This window comes from Aquarana catesbeiana, linkage group LG13, assembly GCF_042186555.1.
Source record: "Aquarana catesbeiana isolate 2022-GZ linkage group LG13, ASM4218655v1, whole genome shotgun sequence".
In the NCBI taxonomy this organism is placed as follows: domain Eukaryota; kingdom Metazoa; phylum Chordata; class Amphibia; order Anura; family Ranidae; genus Aquarana; species Aquarana catesbeiana.
Genome location: NC_133336.1, coordinates 106849301 through 106873571, shown reverse-complemented (window position 1 = coordinate 106873571; position 24271 = coordinate 106849301). Strand labels below are relative to the sequence as shown.

The following is a 24271-nucleotide window of genomic DNA, read 5'->3' as shown; positions in this document are numbered from 1 at the left end:
AAGTAGTTCTACTATTATTTGCTTCTGTTTATGCTACAAAACAAGACTGTACACAAGACTGCATTATTAACTGTATTCTCTGAAAATCAAATAAAATCTTTTTGAAAAAAAAAAAAAAAAAAAAGCCCTTCAGCCTACACTTTTTTATGTTTTGGATAGAGCAGTAAAGGATTAGCCCTGCTGACAAATTTGTATTGCTTTTTACAGCCATAAGCCCAGGTACACACTGACAGCGGGAATGAAAACGCGCGAGTTGAGCTGAACTCTCACAAATTCATACTCGCATGTCAGTCCGACTTCGGGAGCGATTTCAGAGACATCTGTGCGGGTTTCCTGCACAGATGTCTTTACAAACCGCACCCTGTAGTACAGAAACTACTTTTGGAATTGGTGTGGTGCTGCAAAGTCGGCGTTGCATTGATTCGGACGGTGCCATTGCTGGCAATAGCCACCGATTTGGCATTTGATTTGACATGTCAAATCGCATGCCAAATCGATTCAATGTGTACCTAGGATTAAGGAGATTGTCAGCACGATGATTATAGACACTGGGGTGGGACCTGTGTCCCTCAATGAAGCAATTAATTTTATAGCAAGTACAAACATTTAATTTTCTTTCTTGCTCATGGAGAGTCACAGGGATTCATGAAGACAGATGGGTTGTCCATAACCAGTCCAGCTGAGGGGTGGGCAACAACAACAAAACACTAACATGTCCACAAGAAAAAAATAGCAGAACCGGGCACTACAGGAAGCTAAAAGAGCTGCCTGAGGGACTCTTACAGTTGGCATCAGATGATAACTGCACATTCATCTGATAAAACGTAAGAGAATGAGAACAGAAGATAAGGTGGTGGCCTTGAAAATCTGGGAAACAGTAGTTGGATTCCCAAACAAGCTTGAATGATGATCTGTCTGAGCCACAGAGAAATGGTGAAAAGAGTTGCTTGGGTCCATCAGAGAAGACTGAAAGAAAGAATTGGTCTATTTAATGAAAGCAGCATCTGCGAGGTAGAAATACACAGCAATGGAGTGGAATCTCCTTCTGATGAACTGGAGCTGGACAAAGGGATAGAAGAATAATGCCCTGGTTGATGTGTAGGCAGAAACCACCTTAGGAAGGAAGGGGGCTCTAGGCCCTCAACACCACCTTGTCCCCGTGTCCCAAAAAAGGTTTCTTTACAGGACAAAGCTGCCAACCCAGACACTCACCTTGCAGAGGCAATGGCAACAAAAATTGCAACCTTGTGGGTAAGAGTGGAAAGAGGAATTTCCCTAACAATTTTAAAAGGCAATTTCTAAAGTGCAGGGAACCAAATTCAGATCCCATGCAGCTACAGGTAAGCGCATAGAGACAGCTACATGAGTCTTGTACAAAAGTCCTAATTAAACAGTGGGAAGCTAACAGTTTCTGTTACAAGATTGCTAGTGCCGGGATCTGCCAATTGATGGTACTAAGAGCAAATGCCGATTCAGGTCAATGTGCCTTCCAAGTCCAATGTGGGAAGCAGGCTTCCTAGCCTTTAGGATTGTGGAAATCACAGATTCAGAGATGCCTTTGTCCCTTAAGGCCTATGCTTCAACAGTTATGTCATTAAAGTCAGGTACCGCAAAGCACAATGGTAAACCAGTCCCTAGCACAAAAGTTTATGAACAAACTGGAAAAATAGGATTTTTTATAACAGCTTACCTGTAAAATCCTTTTCTTTTGAGGTACATCACGGGACACAGAGCCTCAGTAATTACTGATGGTTTATGGGTATCACAAGGTGATTGGACACTGGTCACACCCTAGACAGGAAGTTCAACCCGCTATATAACCCCTCCCCTTACTGGGGATACCTCAGTTTTGTAGCAAAGCAATATAAGTGTATTAGAAGAGGGGCGGGACCTCTGTGTCCCGTGATGTACCTCAAAAGAAAAGGATTTTACAGGTAAGCTGTTATAAGAAATCCTATTATCTTTCTCGTACATCACGGGACACAGAGCCTCAGTAATTACTGATGGGATGTCCCAGAGCAATACTATTTGAGGGGAGGGGACCACACAACGTAGGGTGTAATCAGAACTGTGGACCTCGTACTGCTGCCTCCTGCACACTACGCCCAAAGGCGATATCCTCATGCCTTCCCACATCCACCTGATAAAATCTGGTGAATGTATGGACTGAAGACCAGGTTGCGGCCTTGCAGATTTGCGCCATAGAGGCCTGGTGATGCACCGCCCAAGAGGCACTAATTGCCCTCGTTACTCTTCTAGCAGAAGAAATGGCTACCAAGAAAAATTAACTTTCTTGTCAACAAGACCAAGGGAATCTGACGTATTGGTTCAAAAGGCTGTTTCTGTAAAACTGACAGAACCAAATTCAAGTCCCAGGGGTTTAGGGGCACCTTAACCGGAGGATTAAGGCGCGTCACCCCCTGCATAAAGCTTTGGACCAAAGAATGTGAAGCAAGTGGCCGTTGAAATAATACTGATAAGGCCGAGACCTGGCCCTTGATGGTACTCAAGGCCAAGTCAAGAATTCTACCTATGACATATTTTCTGGGATGCCAACCCCTGGCTTCACACCAGGATACATAAGTCTTCCAAACTCAATGATAAATCACTCTGGAAGCTGGCTTTCTTGCATTGATTAAGGTAGAGATCACAGGACCTGAAAGCCCACGACTCTTCAGAACGTGGGTTTCAACAGCCAAACCGTCAAATTTAGCGTTTGTAAGGCAGGATGGAACACTGGACCTTGAGATAACAGGTCTGGACGTGATGGTAGGGTCCACGGGGAACCCACTGTCATCCTTACTATTTCTGCATACCAAGCTCTCCTGGGCCAGGCTGGGGCTACCAGAAGTACCGACTTCTCCTGCCGGATCCTGCGAAGGAGCCGTGGCAGTAGCATAATAGGAGGGAATGCATAAATCAGTGGGAACCAATGCCACGGAATCACCAACGCATCTGTTCCGCATGCAAGAGGATCCTTTGTTCTTGCCACAAACATGTCAACCTTTTTGTTGAACCTGGATGCAAAGAGATCTACATCTGGAACCCCCCATCTTTGGCATATGGCTCAAAAGACGTCGGGGTGAAGAGACCATTCCCCCGGGACTAACCTCTGGCGACTCAAATAGTCCGCCTGGCAGTTTTCTATCCCTGGAATGAAAACTGCCGATATACATGGCACATGCTTTTCTGCCCAGACTAAAATCTGGTTCACTTCTCTCTGAGCTGCACGACTCCTGGTGCCTCCTTGATGATTGATATAAGCCACTGCTGTGGCATTGTCGGACTGGATCCTGACAGGGCAACCCTGTAGCCTGAGAGTCCAGGCCCTTAGGGCTAGATACGCCGCACGGATCTCCAGAACGTTGATGGGTAAGGTCCTCTCAATTTCGGACCATTCCCCCTGGACCGCAGACTGTTCCAGAACTGCTCCCCAACCCGAAAGACTGGCATCCGTTGTTACCACTGTCCAGGTAACCAGGAAAAAGGATTTCCCTTTTTGCAGGTTTTCGAGTATATCTGACGCACTGTAGGAGACAGATGCATTGGAAAATCTAATGCCTGTACCTTCTTGTTCCAAGCAGACAGGATACTGTGTTACAGCAGTCTTGAATGAAACTGAGCATAGGGAACTGCTTCGAATGAAGCCACCATCTTTCCCAGCAGCCTCATACAAAGGCGGACAGAAGGACCCTTTTTGGTCCTGACTACCTGAATCAGTTCTTTTAAGGCACTGATCTTTGCCTGAAGTAAAAATACCTTCTCTTGGCTTGTATCTATGACCAGGCCCAAATACTCTAGTCTTCTTACTGGTTTTAAGAAAGACTTTTCTAAGTTGAGAATCCAACCTAGATATTCCAAGTAGTTGACTGTGGTCACCAAGTTCTGGCTCAAGCAGGCTACCGACCAGTCTATCAAGAGCAGGTCGTCTAGGTATGCTATGACAGTTATACCTTGGGCCCTTAATCTGACAGAGGAGGGGCCAAGATGTTTGTAAACACCCAAGGTGCAGTGGCTAGCCCGAAAAGCAGGGCTATAAACTGAAAATGGCGTTTTTCTATTTCAAAACGCAAGTACTTTTGATGAGCAGGGAAAATGGGTACATGCAGGTACGTATCCTTGATGTCTATTGATGCCAGAAATTCTCCTCCTTGTAGGATGGAGACTACTGACCGAATTGATTCCATGCGAAAAGATCGAATCTTTAGGAATCGGTTTAGATCCTTTAGATCCAGAATGGGTCTGACATCTCCATTTGGTTTTTGAACCGTGAAAAGGTTGGAATAAAATCCCAATCCCTGTTCTTCCGTGGGAACCACCATGATGACCTTTTGCGACAATAGTCGCTCTAACGCTAGAAGGAGCGACTGCTTTTTCCCTGAATCTCTGGGGACATTTGATCTGAGGAAACGAGGAGAGGGGAATTCTTGGAACTCCAGTTTGTAACCTAGAGTTACCATGGAGATTACCCATCTGTCCTGGAAATCTTCCTGCCAGAGCTCTGAGAACTGTAGCAGTCTTCCCCCCCACCCAAGCGAGCGGGGGCGCTCCTTCATAAAGAGGCTTTAGCGTCTTGTCTAGTAGGCTTCTTCCCCCAGGACTTCTTTTGTCCCTGGGGTCGACTCTGAAATTTATTTTTTGAGCCTGACGGAGGAGGCTGATGCTCCTGGCACTGGGGAAAGAGCCTGTTTAAAAGAGGGACGCTTACTCCTTTTCCTAACAGGTAAGAGAGTTGTCCAAATCCTCTCCAAACAGCCTAGCACCACGAAATGGAAATCAGCCAGAAGCTTCTTACATGGTGCTTCGGCTGACCAATTTTTCAACCATAAAATTCTACGCATATGTACCAACCCAAGCGAAAGGCGAGAGGTTTGGATGATAGAATCTCTGATTGCGTCAACAGCAAAACATAAAGCTGCTGGAAGGTTGGCCAACCCCCGGGCCTGCTGTTCAGGTAGAACTTAGAGGACCTGTTTAACATGGTCTCTCAAGTATTGACAGACTCCGATCGCTGCCACTGCAGGTTGTGCTACTGAACCCGCTAAGGAAAAAATATTTTTTAACAGGGATTCCATTTTTTTATCAATTGGATCCCTAAGCATCTGAGCATTGTCGACAGGACAAGTCAGACTTTTATTTACGGAGGAAATGGCGGCGTCAACTGCCGGTATACCCCACATCTTTCTAAACTTTTCCTCCATAGGATAAAGTGTTGAAAACTTTTTAGGCGGAAAAAAATATTTATCTGGGTGATCCCACTCAGAATAAATGAGCTTTTCTAGTAAACTATGAACAGGAAAAGTATGTGTTGTTTGAGGAGGTTTCAGTGAACCCAAAGAAGAGGAGGGTTCTTTAACTGACTCAGATACGGGCAACTTAAATGTGGAGCGGACCAACCCAGCAAGAATCTGTACTAACACCTTCTCCTCCTGAGAAGCTGAAGAGGGTCCCTCTCCACTTGATTCCTCAGAAGAGAAATCATCAGTCCCATCCCGATCCTCTGAGAGGGATTCCTCTTCTTTTTCCCAGAGTTCCTCTGCTTGAGGGTCCTGGGTAACAGAGGGAGACCTAGTGCGTTTTCTTCCACTGAGTGAAGATGCGATTAAGGCCATTAATCTTTCCTCCAATCCATTAATGGTTGAGGAAAAAACCTCCTGCGTAATGTATACAGGGGCTGAAGTGCCAGAAGCAGATGCAGCCCCTGACCCCGACAGCTCTCCCTGGCCAGCCATCCCAGGTCCTTCAGGGGGGGAAGGTGCTGCAGAAGGGGGGTCTTCAGAGCCTGATGGAGATCCCTTAGAGCCTCTGCTTTTCGGGGTATTTGTACCTCTTCTACCCATAGTGCAAAGTAACAAGGTGAAGGTATCACACAAAAAAAACACTGACTGCTGAGCGATGTAGTACAGCAACTGCTGCTGCTACCAATGCCCAGTCTAGTGTTTCTAAGTAAATGCTGCCTGGGAGAATGCCTGTGTCCCACCTCACATGCGACCGTCAGCTCTGTGTCCCTCCATAGGCTGTGTGCACCTGGAAAAGTGTGCTCTTTATAGCCTGTGTAGCCAGCGATGTGGGCGTTTAAGCACGCCAGATGTCGCATTAATGCTCCGCCCCCCTCCTCCGACCACCCCTCCCGCCCCCCTCCTCGGTTTTTTCAAAAACGTGCGATTTACCGCGCGAGCCGAGGCTCCGATCCTCGGGACAAGCATGGAGGGGAGGCTGGGGAGGAAGGGGAGAGAAGGGCCGGTAGATGAGGAACATGCCGATAGTAGCGGTAGCGCAGTATACTACCGCTTTTCAGGCCACCCCGGCCCCCCTAAATCTCGGGGGGAGATATCCCTAAGGAAAGAGCTCCCCATCCCATCCTCCCTGGAGCTCGGCTGGAGGAGCATACAGCGTGGACACTGAGACAGACAGATCAAGCATGAAAAGGTATGTGCTCTTGGCAGCCCCCGGTGGCGACAATAGGCATAGCATACATTTACTTAAAGGAGAAACCTAATAGAATAAAAAAATTCTGAGGAATCTCCCTTACCTTATCCAGCTGCAGGGTTCTGTTACACAGACCCAATCTTCACCTCTCACGGTGGGCTCCGTTTGGAAAACCTTCAGAGACAGGGGCCCCCTAGAATAGGAGGATCCGCAGTTCTGGGCCCGTAAAGCACCCCTTCAGGGATTTGGCTAGAAAAACCAAATACTGGATCCCGGGGTCCAGCTCTCTAAAAAGAGAAGCGTTACAGGTAAAACCTTGTTTCTTCGGACACGAGGCCCGGGTACCATCCAATTTGCCCTAAAAAAGCACTTTGAATGGATCCGGTTGCATGGCTTGCCCCAGTATAGGATATCCTTTTGGAGCTTTAGCACAGCACATCTTATTCGTGACCAACACCTAAGACACTGGCAAAAAAACTGAGGTATCCCCAGTAAGTGGAGGGGTTATATAGGGGGTTGAACTTCCTGTCTAGGGTGTGACCAGTGTCCAATCACCTTATGCTACCCATAACCCATCAGTAATTACTCAGGCTCTGTGTCCAGTGATGTACGAGAAAGAAAATAGGTTTTGCCAGGAGTCTGAGGTCAAAATATCATATCCCCCTGAGCCAGTCCTGAGGTAGAAGTATCAGTGGAATGCCGTCCATTCTCAATCCTGCAGAATTTAGAAGAAGAAAGAGTTTCAAGGAAGGGAAGTCATAGGTAAGGATGTACTGATCCCACTGAGCCACCACAGCATCCGCTGTTTCCATCAGAGGATTTCTGCAACTAAAGACAAACATGTCTAGTTTGTTGTTGAACCTGAAGGCCAGGAGGTAAACACATCCTGCATCCCTCACCTGTGACACAGGTTTTGGAACACCTTCAGGTGTAGGGACGATTCTTTTGGGTGCAGGGGTTGCCAGCTTTGGAAAATTGGCTGCCGATTCTCCACATCTAGAATGAAAACTGTGAAAAAGCTGGAAATTGTAGTTCTGCCTATGACAGAATTCTTTCTACCCCTCTTGCCACAGCCAGACTTCTAGTTCCGCTCAAATTGTTGAGGTACACCACTGCTGTGGAAATTTCCAACTGAATACTAACCGGATCACCCTCCAAGTTTGGGTGTCCCGCACTGTGGGGGCAAGCAAATCAACTGAAGTTCCAGAATGTTAATCAGGAGATGAGATTCCTCCAATGACCAAGTCCCCTGCACCAACAAGGTACCCAGAACTCCTGCTAAGCCCCACAGGCTGGCATCCATTGTGAGGATCTTCCAAGAGATCAGAAGAAAGAACTTCTCCAACTCCAGAGCAGGATCCCTGACCAACAAGGAAGAGATAGCCTAGTTTTTGTGGTGAATCGATGTATCCAATGGACCAACTTGTTCCACAATGACAGAATTTTGAGTTGTAGGGGTCTGAAGTGGAACTGGGCAAACAGGACTAACTCAAAAGAGGCTGCCCTCAGTCCTGATACTCTCATGCAGATGCAGGTGACTCCTGCACTAAAGGGTCCGAGTCTGGGGAAGAAAAACTCAGACTTGAGCTGTGTCTAGGATAAGACTTCGATACAAGTGTTTTCGAGCTGACTTCTGAAGGTTCAGGACCCAACCAAACCTTTGCAAGGTCTGAACAGTTTGGAGTACAATATTGAAGGTACAGCAATGGTCAGAACTACAGATTTAAAGGGGTTGTAAACCCTCGTGTTTTTTCACCTTAATGCATTTTATGCATTAAGGTGAAAAAACTTCTGTCACTGAGCAGCCCCCCCGTATTACTCACCCGAGCCCCGTAATTCCCACGCCGGAGATGGGCTCACCCTCTCTGCCCATTGTCTCGGGTCTTGATTGGAAAGATTGATAGCAGCACAGCCATTGGCTCCCGCTGCTGTCAATCAAATCCAATGACACGGACGCCAGGGGGTGGGGCCAAGTCTGGCATTCTGTGTCTATGGACACAAAAGCTGGACTCAGGAGCGCGCCCACACGGTAACCCCCAGGGAGAGCGCTTCTCCTAGGTGGTTTCCCGATGTAGGGAGGAGCTGCGAGCGCCGTGGGGGGACCCCAGAAGACGAAGATCAGGGCAACTCTGTGCAAAACTAACTGCACAGTGGAGGTAAGTATATGTTATGTAAAAAAAAAAAAAAAAAAAATTAGGGTTTACAACCCCTTTAAGGATGCGTTAATTCACTTAATCTGAAAAAAAACAAAAATAAGCAAACGGTTTGGCCTGCCAGTGGGGAACGTGAACAGAATTCTAGAATACGTCACTAGTGGGATCATCAGCAGAAGGAAGGAGGTCCTGATTCTACTATATTGAGCTTTAGTTAGACCTCATTTAGAATACTGTGTCCACCTCTGCAGACCTCACATACAAAGATATGAGATAGAATGAGCCAAAAAGATGGTCAACAAAAAGGGCAACATTTTTTTCTTTTACGTCCTAGCAGGTCAGCGTGGGGCTAGCACATAGGCACTAGTTAATTTTCTTTCTAAAAGGTATGCTTTAAAGGTTGCAAATCAGATTATTTACTTAGGAAAATACTGTGCAAATGTGGCATTTCCTTATACATTGCTCTTTCTAATTTATTCATGGATATAAGTTTGTTGTACATACAGTTCAATTTTGTCAATGAAATAAACACATCTAATGAAACCTTGCTACTATTATATTTTATTCATCAGTTCTCCCCCAAACATTAATAGTCAAGGTGCACAGCAGGACTCTAACTTATATCTGCATACATTTTCAATCAATTCCAGTCGCTTCCGGCACAGAGGGGATTAGTAACAGCACACACTATAAGAATACCCTATGGGTGGACAGAAATCCTCTAATTTCTTCCGCTTACAGCCCTCCTTTCTGACCCTCTATAGATCAGCTGTCTGTAACTACCTCTGATCCACGTCAATACTCAATAACCTGAAGCCAACATATAAATGCAGTGCAACGTCTGAAGCACCTGCCCTGACTCTGGGGTCAAAGGACATCCAATATTCAATAGGAAGACCAACATTTTCCCTTTATTTGGCTGCAATGGAGTGTGGGCATCTCTCTGGATACTGAGAGAAACCGAAACTGCTCTACCTGCATTTTGCCAGTCATACACTGCTGGTAATATTGCCAAGATAATGGTGGCACAAAACACACTGCAGTCAGAAGTAAAATTCCACTTTAGTGGAGAAAAAAAATTATCTCCATGCCAGTTATACATGGCAAGTATTTTAGCAAGTTCATTGCAGATTCTTATCTACTTTGAACACTGAGGCAGGCTACTGCTCTAACTTATTTACTCTAACTATAGCAGCGTCTATAGTAAAGTTTTTCTTTACTATTGAATGGTGGCCAAACAGATGCGGATCTGATCGAATCATTCTTCACAGAACTGAACAGTATGATCAAATCTATAATACATACTTTGCACATTTTCAGCAAAACCAATCAATTTCATCAAACGTATTCAGATCATTCTGGGAAGAAAATCCGGTCAGAGGTAAGAAGATAGATTGGTATTATTGTTTGCATGGCACATTGGGAAAGCTTTTCCATCCTCTGATCACATTTTATTTCTGGACAATGAATTGATCGGAAATACGATCATATATAAAATTGTTCCATGTATAACCACCATACGAAGTAGAAAAGCCCATAAAAATTCACAGCAGCTGAACTGTCTTCTTCACTTTAAAGTGGAACTATGTTAGTTCTTCAGTGAAATCGCACAGCAGCGTTGTCATCTTTTGGATAGGGTAGTACTGGAAATTGGGTATTTTTAAAGTGATAATCAAATGAAAGCCTTATTCCAACTAACACATGTTAAGCAGATACAGCAACAGTTTAATTTATTATTTCGACAATTTACACTGCACATTACCTATTGTATATTCATATCAGTCTCTCTCCTCAAGGACCTCAACTCAAGATCCCTATCTCACATGAATACATACACATACTAGGGCTCATTTAAACAGGAGCTAGTTAATCTACCTGTAAGTTTTTGGAGTGTGGGAAGAAAATGGAGTACCCACAGGAAACACATGCATGCACAGGAGAACATGTGAACTCTACGCAGGTAGTGTTCTGACTGATATTCAAACGAAGGCCCCCAGTGCTTCAAGGCATGATTTGCTTTACACTATATGTGTGTGTACATGGGGACCCCGTTATCATTCTGTTGAAGTTGGTCGAGTAAAGACTGCACATGATAAGCTTCTTCTGTAATCACACCAGCCAGGGTTTTACAACTCTAAACCTGGAAGTGCTCAGAGCTGAAAGCTCTCAGGTCCATACTACCCAGGGGTAATTTAAAAAGTTAACAGAGTCTTTATTAAATACAAAATATATAACAATTGTTACAATACATGTTAAAATTGGTTAGTTGAGATTTTGCAAATTCAGTGTACTCAAATTGAGATCACCAAAACTGGATATGAGGCTGATCAACACCCAACACGTTTCGAAATTGCTTTTCTTCTTCAGGGGTGTATGAACATTAAAGAAATAGGATTTGTTTCTTTTGGAGCAATGAGTACATCTTAGAAAAATAGCCAGGGTTATAAATTGGCTGCAAATTGTCCTCTCAACGTCACCGAGGAGCATCAGAAACCAGTGCCCAGTCAGTGAATCACTGGGGTCGGGTAATTCACCGGGACCAAAGTATTGGAGTATGTGCTATGTCTGGAGTGTTCATGCAATGCCAGCAACTTTTGTTTTATTTTTGTTGCATGGTCACTGCGTATTTAAGCCACGCTTTTGCATAACATGGGTTAGTGATATGCATTTAGGTCAATGTATGGACAGAAGGGTCAATGGAAAAGGATCTATCCAGGGTCATACCTCCAACAGCTGGAGTCTGGAACTCATTCTGTGCACATGGTTGTGCAGTCAGAGAACAAATGGACATTGCATAAATTTCAACACAGTTACAGAAAATTCCTCTGTGCATTATGCAGGGGAAGGAACCACTCTGGTTGCAGCCAAAGAGGACTCTGAGGAATGTGGACTTAAGCATTAAAGAGCAATCCTGGCTGTCGGCATCAAGTCCAAAAGAAGGAACGCTGTAAATTTGAGTGTTGGAGCACAAATAAAGTGATATTATCCACAAGGGAAAAACTCAGGAGGCAGACTACTCATGCCAGGGTCCCTAAAAAAAAGGTAGGCAAGCCCTCCCATTTCTACAGCAGCATTCTGGACAGCATTCTGTATCCAACAGTCACATTCTAGACAGCCTTCTACCCTCCAGAGGGCACACTCCAAAGGAACCTTCAGGCATACAGGTGGGTGTATCGCAGCCCTGGACATGTAAAGTGGACCGTGACTAACAGAGGTCATATTCCTTATGATCACTAAGGCAGTGATAAGGAACAGCTGATTTGAAATACTGCACACATGAGCTCTCTTGGCTCTGCACTAAACCAAGAAACTTGATTGAAGAAAAAAAAAGTCCTAATAAAGAGATAAAAATGGTGATTGCTGAGGATAAAATACATTCTCCTAGGAGATTAGTGTAAACCTAAAGCACAATAGTAATGGAATGGGGGTATACTGCCAGTAAAGAAATTTTTTGTCCACAGTGTTCAATCCTGATGGTGCCAGCCTAATCTAGAAAGTGCTTGTAATGTTGCATGGTTTTCCAGTCAACAGGACAAGAAGTGAGAGGCAATCTTTCGAATACTGACACATACAACAATAATCAGTTGAAATGCCACCTCCAGCACTTTTCAAAGTGGTTCCTGAAATATAAAGATAGAGTCCTACTGGTGTATAGAAGAAAAAAGTGTGTTGGTTGGACCTATTTCCCAGCACAATGGCGAGTCTCTGCTGACAATCATTAATGTATACCAGACATGCCAAACTCAAATGAAACACTGGGCTAATCTGAGTAGAATCAAATTTTAAAAGGGCCACATTATACCAGATAAAGCACCTACAAATGTATTAATTATAATACATCATATTTAATTATGACACTTCAGTAGTTAAAATTATTGTAATAGTTACAACTTACACAACTTTTAACCCTAGAAGGAGGCCATAAACCCATTTTCTAAGGTAATCAGTTAAAAATGAGATCCTACTTTTAAAACAAAATCAAACAAAAGAAAAACAGGTGATTTGGTTTTAATAAGCCCCCGTCAACTCCAAGCAACACCCACATTCAGCTGCAAAGGCAGCCTTGTGGGGTTGTGCATATTCGGCAGATGCAATGTTTTCTTGATCAGCAAAAATGATCCTCCCCATCATGTTCAGCAGACTATACCACTGCAACTGCGAGCCAACTGATAGGATCGCAGTTGCGTAGTTTTCCAATTCAAAAAGGTAATCTGGCTGCAGTGGCACTAAACCTTTGATACTAAGTGTTCCATGTAAAAACTCTTTACATGACGTGGAAGACAAAAATAAGCAATTGCCACTTTTGCATAAAGATGTTCCATAAACAAAATGGCAAAGATCTTCCAGTATACTAAAAGAAATAATAAATTCAGTACTAAACCCCTTGAAATCTTTTTAATGACATTGGACATGCTAATAAAATATTTCACAGTAAAATAATACTAAAGATTTAAATTAGAGAAACAGCTGAATCAGATACAGAACTACCCTGTGGGCCCAGTAATAAAGCTGTAGTGTGGCCTAAGCAATGTGCTTTATAAATATGCAAAATAAGTAGTCCAATTACAGTACTTCCAATGACCGACAACAACAAAAAAAAGCTAGAAGGAGAAAGCCTGATCATGTGACCTGTCAAAGACGCATGACCCTCTTCCTGCAATCACAGACTTTTCTCTGCAGCATCATGCCAACAGAATTCTGTAGCATACTGCAGACTCTAAACCATGGGATGCATTTTCTATATAATTTATGAAATGCAGGCATAGTGTGGTAAATACACTGCAGTATCCAGCGTACTATAGGTACAGGTGTTGACTCTCTGCTGTGTGTATACAGTTTTCACCACATCCTAGATTATATGCATCTTTTCATTTGTACACACTTTCCTGCAACAACCAGAAAGAAGACACTGAACTTGCTAATAGTGAGGAATGGGAATCCCTGGCCTTCTACCTGTATAGCAGCAAACAGAACATGGCTAAGTAGCTATGATGAGGTAGGATCAACATATAAGTAGCTGCCCCTGGAGTTGTAACCTCTGACCTTGGCTGAAGCCCAAATCAATGAAAGCTGTAACCCGCCAAATTGGTTCTCTAACAGGATTAGGGACCCTCTTATCACACAGTGTGTGATAATCCTGTCAGTAATTAGACTAATAGAAGAAGTCCCTGCAGGGAGGTTTACATACAGCAGTGGACACAGATGCAAAGTACTTTATAAATATAACTTCTTACTACCTGAAGTCATATAGCCACAAAATGTCAAAATTCACAATAACCCCTATCTATCTATCTATCTATCTATCTATCTATCTATCTATCTATCTATCTATCTATCTATCTATCTATCTATCTATCTATCTATCTATCTATCTATCTATCTATCTATCATTTGATGTGAATATGCAGGCTTGTTCGTGATTATATATAGGTTTATTGTAGTACTAAAAGAAAGAAGGGGACCTACATTCTTTTTGACGTGTTTCCATTTATCTTAGTTACAAACTTCAGTTTCCTACTGAAGTGTACCATGTTTTGCACCGTTATCACATTTTAATCCACTAAGCAGATTTATGAACGGGATTTTCTGATGAAATTTAGATTCAGTGAGTTTGCCAGTATTTTTCTTCACATTGAAAGTGGTGAACTAAAGCAATGCACTTTAGAACATGTAAATATATGCACAGGAGATTTTTGCAGCCATACAAGACCCCATATATGAGTCCAAAGGTTCTATTTTCTTGTCTAATCCTGATGCATACTTCATCTGTTGACCCATAGTAAGGCCTAGCACAGTTCCCTGTGCCGCTGAAAGTAGGTGAATATGAAGCATAGGCCTCCAGTTCTTGTTGTGATCTCCATTTCCTTTTTTTGTGGAACATTCCCCACTTCCTTTTTAATTATTTTTTTTTGTATGCCACTTTCAGGTATCTGGATTTGGAGTCAGTTTATCATGTATTAAATATAGCAAAATGAAGATATACAACTTAAACATTGGTGAGAAAATTTTAAATTTGGTGATCTCATAAACTGCCAATTCTTACTTCATTGGCCATGTTTGTAATTAGCTACAATTGAATTCTACTGCTCTCTCAACGTGCAATGCAAAGCAAAACTAAAAAACAAACCAAAAAAAATCCACATAATATAATACAGTACATAATAATATTAATATTAAGCAATGTTCACTAATCCATCTTAGTATTCTATAGCAGTGGGGTACATTATGGTGTAAAACTGTCAGAAAAGAAAAGGAAACATTCTCGCATCAGACTATTCCATTTTCAATGCTGAATTTGTTTTACCTTCACTCACGGATAAGCATGCAATCAGGAAACATTTTCAAAATGTGCAGCAAATGCAACACCAATGTTTTTTAAAATAAAGCTATACATGGTCACTGCTCCATACAGGACGCTAAACATAACAGATAAGTTGTTGCTAATATATATATATATATATATATATATATATATATACGCATACATATACACAATTTTATGCATCCTACATATACACTCCCACACACACATAGATAACACATGCATAAATGTATCATATTAAACAATGTGTACATCTACAGAGTGGCACCTGTCCCATATATTAAATCTGAACTAATTTATGGACAGTGTCAGCTGCTCAGGTGGAAGTAACACTCGCTGTGTGTGCGCTGTTGGGTGGTGCTCAGTCGTGCTGTGTTTGCCTGTCTGAATGCTGAATGCCCCTGTAGTGGATGTGCTGTACAGGGCAGGCAGTGCTGTCACCTCCGCTTTGTCCATGGCACGCTGATTACCCTCTTTTTTCCTGCCCGAGCTCCGCTTTGCGAATACTATCAAGGTCAGAGTCAGTCGCTCAGAAAAATAAAATTAAAATCCCCCCCCCCCCACAAACTGGGCTGTGCATCCCTCCCCTGAAGTGCTTCACTGGGTGCATCTCCAGGAGAAAGGACATGTATTGCTTTACACAGGCACAACTAAAATATATTCAACTAGCAACCTATAAGTAAAGAAGGATGAGCCCTGAACAGCTCGTAGTCTTCATATAATTACATGTAGACAGCAGTAGAAAGATTTTATAGTGACCAACAAGCTGAAATGCACGAATAATCCAGGAAGACGTCTGCTAAATTACAGAATGTTGATAGACTAGCTAAAAAAAATCTCTTTAAGATACCAATACACAGAGAGATTACTAAAGTAACATAGACCATTTGAATGTCAATTAAAACTATTTACATCAGAACCATCTGTTCTGCAACAATCAGCTCAGCAACAATGGATCCTGGATCCAGATATTGAGGTTGGGTCCATTTCCACATCAGTTTATAGAGCGATCACCTAGTTCAAGCCAAATTGTTCAGAACACAGTAATTTGTATTATTTTACTGCCTCATCAGGTTAGTAGCATATAAAACTAGCTTGACGTACTTAACTGTCATATCAACAAAATTTGTACACATAGAATGCTATCAATCTAGATGAATTTCAGTTTAAGATTTCAGATATTGCAGACAAACGACAGCTACAATTGGTTCACACTATATCAGCATATATACAGTGCTCACACTATTACTGCAGTATATATAATTCTACAATAACACGTACTGTATTCTTCTGAATGATTTCTACATAAATGAAGTGGTCAAAGAGAGTATGTTTTATTTCTTGTCCTATCTCGAACATTACAAATATGTCCCACAAAGGAGGGGGCACAGAAAGGGTCATTACTTCTGCCAAGGTGCCTTCTGTGACCTGCCCGCCAGGGTCTCCTTCCAGGACACTGGAAATAGTGACAAACCCCATCACCCCGCATTAGGCACCTATCTGTAATCCCCCTAATTCCATGGTGCTGCAAATGCATCGGCTAAAGGGCACAATGTCTGACTGACTGATGCCGAAGGGACAGTTTCTACCCAGGGCTGTCACATCCTGCAGACTTTCTTCCAATCTATCAACCTTTTCTCATATCCAATATGGGGTGTAAGAAGTGAATTTGAACACTAGGTGGCACTGTAGCACTACACTTTACAGCCCTCTAGGTTCCTGAACAGTTTTTGACTAGACAATAAGCACACAAGCTTGCTTTGAGCATGTTGCATTCCAGTAGCTCGCTCTCTAGGTGGTGATGGTGGAAGGGGGAATTTTGACATTTACTTTTATATACATCTCGGTCACAGAGTTGTGCTAACTCAAGACAGCTTTTTAAATATATTTTGCTCTATTGCTGGTGGAAACTACATTTACTTTCCTTGGCGGGGTACGGTAGTCGATCTGGGGGGGGGGGGGGGGGGATGTCTCTACCAGATCTAAAAATACTTTTTTTTTTTTTAGAGTTTCCTACATTTTTAAAATGAGTGATCCAGTGAATAAGCTCAACAATTTTATTTATTGCACAGAGCTCGGGTCAGTAAAAAAAAAAAAAAAATCTAAATAGGCATATTTCAAAACATAAAATAGGTACTAAATATTACTCCATTCCCTATTTTCCAATATTGGGGAAAAAAGTGAGAATTACAAGGTTTTTTAAACAATTAACCTCTGTTATATAGAAATATAATCATGATAAATATAACTAAATATTCATAATATAATTGAAATGAAAATGGTGGTGGTGGTACAAGGAGTACCCAGCCAGGAATATGTGGATTTCTTCATATTATCATAGCTTATATTGATTGGGTCAATTACTGGCAAAGGAGATCCCAAACTAAGCAATCTGCTACAATCAGACTGTGTAGGAGCAGCTTAAAACCAACACCCTTGGTATTCAACATGTCTAAATTCTAAAACCTAATTCTAATCTAATCTAATTTAAAATTAATTTAATTCTCATTTAAGGAGTTACTATTGAAAGGACATGACAAGATCTGTTTTGATGCCCAATTTCTTGCAGCTTCATATGACGTCCCCTGAGGTGACAGAGATTATGCTCTACTATACTATATACTGTACTAGCTCTGTCACTAGACTGCACTCTGCTTGTCGTCACCATCTCATGTCTCATTCTCACCACTGTCAGCTATGGCACTAGGTGTACATTACCCATGGAAAGACATTGGGCGCTTTAAAAGTTCAGGCGTGTCACCAATAATCCAAGCTTTCCTTACCCGCACAGCTTGGCTGTAGGGCCCAATGTTAGCAGGCGCCCAGTGGGAGATGCTCTGGACATGCATAGCTGTCTTTTCTGCAGTGAAGTCATCCCTGCAAGTGACAGGCAGCCAGAAGAGAACATCCATCTTAAAGAGAGTGTCCCGAGGTAGACAACACTGCACACATACTCTGGAATGTCAAAAAAAAAACAATTATTCTTCTATTATATAACTGGACAAGATTTTATATAGGAAAAAAAAAAAAAAACATTCTCATGAGCAAATAAACTATTTTACAAATCAAAAAAAGAAAATGGAAGACAGCTCTGTTTGTTTTAATTTCTTACTAAAATCTGCTGTCCCTTAACACAGTACAATATCTCTAAGCCCTGCAAGGCTGAGCTGGTGGCCTCTATAAAAGAACCCTGTCTTGAAAGAAACATCAAGGCTGCTATTGCTGATCTTTCCTGAAAATGAATGCTGCTTGTTCTTTTGGTGCAATACATTGAACCCCTGACCCAGAACCAGTACACATAAGGACTTCTGACTTTTCTCTGACTTCCGATCTGCAAACTTTGGGACAGTGACTAAAATTGCTGAAGCCAATGTCAGCAAAATAGTCAGGCAACTAGCAGAAAGTGGACAGCAGACATCTACAGAATTTCTCCAATAGCAGTTACACCTAGGTACTGTAGGTACCAACGTGAACTGGCACATGTTACATTAAAGCAGCCCATTCACTTATAATCGTTTCTTAAAGAGCCTCAACACATTAAAAAAAAAAACATGCCTGCATTGCTTTTGGGAAACACAGCACCCAATAATGCACAAAGCATTCCCATATGTGCACTACAGAACGGGTGCATGTGTTTATTCTGTATATGCGAATAAGGGTGTTTTATTCAAAAATGAATAGAAACGTGTTGCAACATGTGTATACAACATTAATATGTGATGCAGAAAAACATGTTTAATGCCAATTACTGCATGTGGACAGATATAAATGCACCCTAAAACCTGTTCCTGATATGTTAATAAAAAGAGGGGTCTCAGCTGTATACCGTACATTGCAAATCTAAGTGGAAACTACATACCACTCTCACCGTACCTGTGCACGTGTGGCCCTACTCTAATCTATTATTGTACCTGCACCAGTGTGTGCATAACAATAAAAAAGCTTAAAGCAGAAATCCATCTTTTTTTTCTTTTAAGAATGCATGTATAGAAGGCATGCGTGAATGTAAAAAAACATTGAGCTTTCACAACCACTTTAAAAGTTACAGCAACTCATCAAAGTTCCAAGTGCGTGTAATAAAAAAAATTAGATATCACCTGCCTGCTAATGCAGCTTCAGTTGGTAATTATGTCCCCAGCTAAAAGTGCACTTTAATAAATAGCCTTTAAAAGTAGACAAGATTAGCTTACCGAGCAGGGGGTGCCACGGAGAAGAGTCTCCCATATTCAGCATTGATGGTGGCAAAGTCGTCCATGTTTTGGACATATAAATGAACCAGTACAGCATCACTTATCTGTAGACCGTTCTCTTCCACTTGCGCTACAACAAACATCACCAAAATTAAAAATGACAAATCTAGCAACAGTTTAGATGTGGCTTTTAATCAAAAGCAAATGATTATTACACTGGTGGCACAACATTTCCATTTACAGTACATGTTGTCTGCAAAGAAAGACAAGTTGGATATTGCATGGACATTCCAGAGGAACAAACTTCTAGCAGCAGCTGACTTCATTATCCACTGCTATTGGGCACATAACATTATTGGGTCCCTATGTTTGTTCAGTTCAACCCTAAACACACCTTAGGCAAAGCCCTAAAATTAATTTAGAGTAAACCATTAGGTAACAGCTTTTGGTGAGTTTAAAAGATATAGGCTGTAATCCTCATCCTGGGTATACTACCTAATGAGAAACTGACCTATAACAAGCTTGCAGCCAGAAAAATCTAAAAAGTTTGAATGCCTGTTCAAAGTCAATGATCCAATTTTCCCAAGCAGTGGGCAATAGGGACCTTGGAGACCTTGAATTGGAGATGCAGAGTGCAGCACTAATGTGTCTTCTCCATATATCCTCAGTCTTCCAGGTTGAGTGATGCTGCGCGCCTTTCAACCAGGAAGATTAAGGATATTTTATGGCCCAAAAAAAAAAAAAAAAAAGTACTGCAAGGGGACAGCTCGGAAATGAAAATGAATAATAGAGCTAAAACATGTATTTTTTTTTTTTTTTTTTAAATAGCACGGCACTGGGCTTCAAAGTGGATATTTGACTACAATTCATACTTTGTTTGGATCAATAGGACACAAAGCAGCAACACCAAATCCCATAGTTATGTACTGTTAAACAGTACCTTTTTTGTCATTAATAAAAAATATTGCTTCTAAGGTTCCTCTTGTGATTCAAAGTCTAGGCAGAAAGATTAAATGGTCTGTAGGAATTGGTAACATGTTTGGCCTTTCATGTCAATAGAGAATGCAGAAAGTTATGGTTTTCAATCAGCAGGAAGCATATATGCAACTATACCCATCACCATGCACATACAGTATACACACAATACTTAGAAACAGCTCTAACAAAATGAACAGGTTGGCAAGATTTGGGGGAATTTAATAAATACATACTGACACTTTTATGGCAGCACAGCCCTTTAAAATGGATTCAACCAGATTCAAAAATCTCTGCCCTTTCAGTAACTTTACAGCAATTGACTGCAGATTCAGGTAGTTCTTAATAGTGCCACTTTTACAAGGTGGCTTTATTAATGCAACAAATTCAAAAAGAACTGCCTCCAGTTTGTAGATAACAAAACTGGAAATTAAGACAAACTGTAAGCTGACATACAGAGACAGGCCAAGTGCCTGTCTCTGCATGCAGTGTAGCAGAGCAGCATACCTGCCGCCATTATCCCCTCCCTGTCACTGATTGTTAAGGTTGCCATTGGCTTTGCCGCCTCAGTGCGCTTCCTCACTTGGCGTGTGCCATAAATTTATGTGCCTCTTTACAATAGGCACATGAATCTGTTGCCAAAACACCAGCATTTGTCATGTGAAAGTATGTCAGAATTCCAAAGAGTGTCCTCTCTTTACACCTGCTGTCACATTCTGAAAATGGCTGATAGAAGGTACAATGCCCTGCAATGCAGTTTTTTCCTGCAAAAATATGTGCACTTATTTTTTTTCACAAAGATGAACTTAACCTTTAAAGGCTAAGTTCAACTTTACAGAAAAATCTGTAAGGTGAACTTACACAGGACCCCCTCCACATCCCCCCCCCCACTGACCTGCAGCGCGGCGATCTCCCATTCTGAGCCCTGCTATAGCCGCCTCACAGCTATAGCAGCAGGCTCAGAAATCTTCTAAACATACCCCGTCAGGGGGGACGTTTAGGAGCATTCTAATTGGTTGGTGCCATCACATGGGATTTCTAAGCCCCCCGGAGCCGTGGGGCGGCTATAGCAGGATTCAGAACGGGTGATCACCGCACTGCAGGTCAGCAGGACTGGGCGGGGTGAGGAGGGGGTCCTGTGTAAGTTCACCTTACAGATTTTTCTGTAAAGGTGAACTTACACTTTAAATTAATATATTTGATATACAGTAAGTCCCATACTTACAGTGGGGAAAATAATTATTTGATCCCCTACAGATTTTGTAAGTTTGCCCACTTACAAAGAAATGAAGGGTCTATCATTTTTATCACAGGTGTATTTTAAATGATAGAGACAGAATATCAACTAAAAATCCAGAAAAACACATAATACAAATGCTATAAATTGAGCTGCAGTTTAGTGAGTAAAAATAGGATTTCTATTACAGCTTACCTGTAAAATCCTTTTCTTGAAGTACATCATGGGACACAGAGCCTTAAGTAATTACTTAATGGGTTATAGGCCACCTTCAGGTGTTGACACTGGTAAACCCAATCAAGGAAATTTACTCCCTATATAACCCCTCCTTCTTCCAGGAGCACATCAGTTTTTGTAGCAAAACAATATACTTAATCCCAAAAGAGGGGCAGGACCTCTGTGTCCCATGATGTACTCCAAGAAAACTATTTTACAGGTAAGCTGTTATAAAAATCCTATTTTCTTTATCGTACATTATGGGACACAGAGCCTTAAGTAATTACTTAATGGGACGTCCCATAGCAATGCTACTTGAGGGGAGGGAGACACAACCCAGAGGGTACCCCTAGACTTGAGGACCTATACTGCTGCCTGCAGCACACTGCGCCCGAAGGCTATATCCTCATACCTCCTTACATTCACCTGATACAATTTTGTGAATGTATGCACTAAAGACCAAGTTGCGGCCTTACAGATCTGAGCCATGGAGGCCTGGTGATGCACTGCCCAAGAAGCACTAACCGACCTGGTAGAGTGCGCCTTAACTTGAAACGGGGGAATTTTACCCCTTAAATCATAAGTTTGAATTATCACTTGCTGAATCCACTTAGCGACAGTGGATTTCGACGCTGCCTGTCCCTTCTTAGGACCCTCTGGCAGAATAAATAAGACATCAGACTTACGAATCTGAGCAGTTGCCTTAAAATAGATTTTCACTGCTCTAACCACATTTAAGACAATGTAGTGACTTTTCTTCCCTGGAATATGGTTTTGGAAAAAATTATGGCAGGACAATATCTTGGTTCAGGTGAAAACCTGAGATTACCTTTGGCAAAAAGCCTGGACGAGGGCGTACCACCACTCTGTCCTCATGAAAAATCAAATATGGCTCTTTACAAGAAAGAGCAGCCAATTCCGAGACCCTCCTTGCTGAGGATATAGCAACCAAAAATACCAACTTCCTTGTCAGAAGGACTAGGGGAATATGTTGTATTGGTTCAAATGGCTGTTTTGTAACACAGACAAAACTAAGTTCAAGTCCCAAGGGTTCAAGGGAGGTTTGACGGGCAGAATAAGCCACGTCACCCTTTGTATAAAACCCCGGACTAAGAATGAGTAGCATGTGGTGTCTCTTGAAATAAAACTGATAAAGCTGAGACATGGCCTTTAATAGTACTGAAGGCCAATTTCATTTCTATCCCTAATTGTAGAAAGGCAAGAATTCTGCCTATGATATATCTCTGAGGGTGCTAACCCTTGGGTTCACACCAGGAGACATAAGCCCTCCAGACTCTATAATATATAGTTCTCAAAGCTGGCTTCCTTGCATTAATTAGGGTAGAGATAACGGACCAGGAGAGCCCACGTTTCTTCAGAATGTGGGTTTCAATAGCCAAGCCGTTAGATTTAGAGACAGTAAGGTAGGATGGAATATCAGTCCCTGTGAGAGCAGATCTGGCCGTAATGGGAGGGACCATGGGCCCTCCACTGCCATCTTTACGATTTCTGCATACCATAACCTTCTGGGCCATGCTGGTGCCACCAGAATTAACTGCTTTCTGTCCAGCTTGATCCTGCAAAGAAGTCGAGGCAGCAACTGAATAGGGGGGAATGCATAGATCAGTGAGAACTGATCACATGGGGTCACCAATGCATCTGTTCCGCATGCGAATGGATCCCTTGTTCTGGCCACAAAGTTGACTAACTTCATGTTGAACCTGGACGCTAGAAGATCTACGTCCGGAGTCCAGCATCTTTAGCAAACAGTCAGAAATATGTCGGGGTGAAGAGACCATTCCATTGGGAATAACTGCTGGTGACTCAAGTAGTCCGCCTGCCAATTCTCTACTCCCGGAATGAAGACTGCCGATAGGCACGGAACATTCCTTTCTGCCCAAGTTAGAATATGGTTCACCTCTCTCTGCGCTGAGAGACTTTCGGTGCCCCCTTGGCGATTGATATAGGCCACAGCTGTGGCATTGTCGGATTGAATCCTGACAGGACAATCCCGTAACCTGAAAGTCCAGGCCTTTAGAGCCAGACGGACTGCCCGAATCTCTAGGATATTGATGGACTAGGTTCTTTTCGGTTCTTGACCACTGTCCCTGGACAGCTGTCTTTTCTAGTACTGCTCCCTAGCCTGAAAGGCTGGTATCCGTCATTACCACTTTCCAGATGACTGGTCTGAAGGATTTTCCTTTCAGCAGATTCTGGGTTAGTAACCACCAAGTGAGGCTTTGGGACACTCTTGGGGACAGCTGCATTGGCAAGTCTAAAGCTTGAATTGTTTTGTTCCAAGCAGACAGGATATTGTTTTACAACAGTCTTAAATGAAACTGGGCATAGGGAACTGCTTCGAATGAAGCCACCATGGTTCCTAGCAACCTCATGCAAAGGCGAATGGAGGGATCGTCATTTGACCTGATCATCCACACCAACTCTCTTATGGAGTTGATCTTTGCTTGAGACAAGAACACCTTTTCCTGGGCTGTGTCTATGATCAGACCCAAGTACTCCAGTTTTTTTGCGGTATTAAGGAAGATTTCTGTAGGCTGAGAATCCAACCCAACTCTTCAGATAGTTGGTTGTACTGCGTACGCTTTGCTCCAAATGAGCCACCGACTGATCTATTAGTAATAGATCATTTAGGTACACTACAACTGTTATGCCCTGTGTCCTTAACCTGGCTAGAGGTGGGGTCAGCACTTTAGTGAACACCCGGGGTGCTGTGGCTAGCCCGAAGGGC

At 42.5% G+C, this 24271-nt stretch overlaps 1 protein-coding gene across 2 annotated transcripts in view; it reads right to left on the bottom strand.

The window, feature by feature from the left end:
* Nucleotides 1-24271, bottom strand: part of DPH6 (diphthamine biosynthesis 6) — a 198109-nt gene that overhangs the window by 48309 nt on the left and 125529 nt on the right. For both annotated transcript variants that reach the window (XM_073609884.1, XM_073609883.1), the window contains exons 11-12: nt 19095-19224; nt 17688-17859 (exon numbers count right to left, since the gene is read on the bottom strand). In XM_073609884.1, the coding sequence (XP_073465985.1) occupies nt 17688-17859; nt 19095-19224 (302 nt within the window). The remainder of the gene's footprint in view (nt 1-17687; nt 17860-19094; nt 19225-24271) is intronic.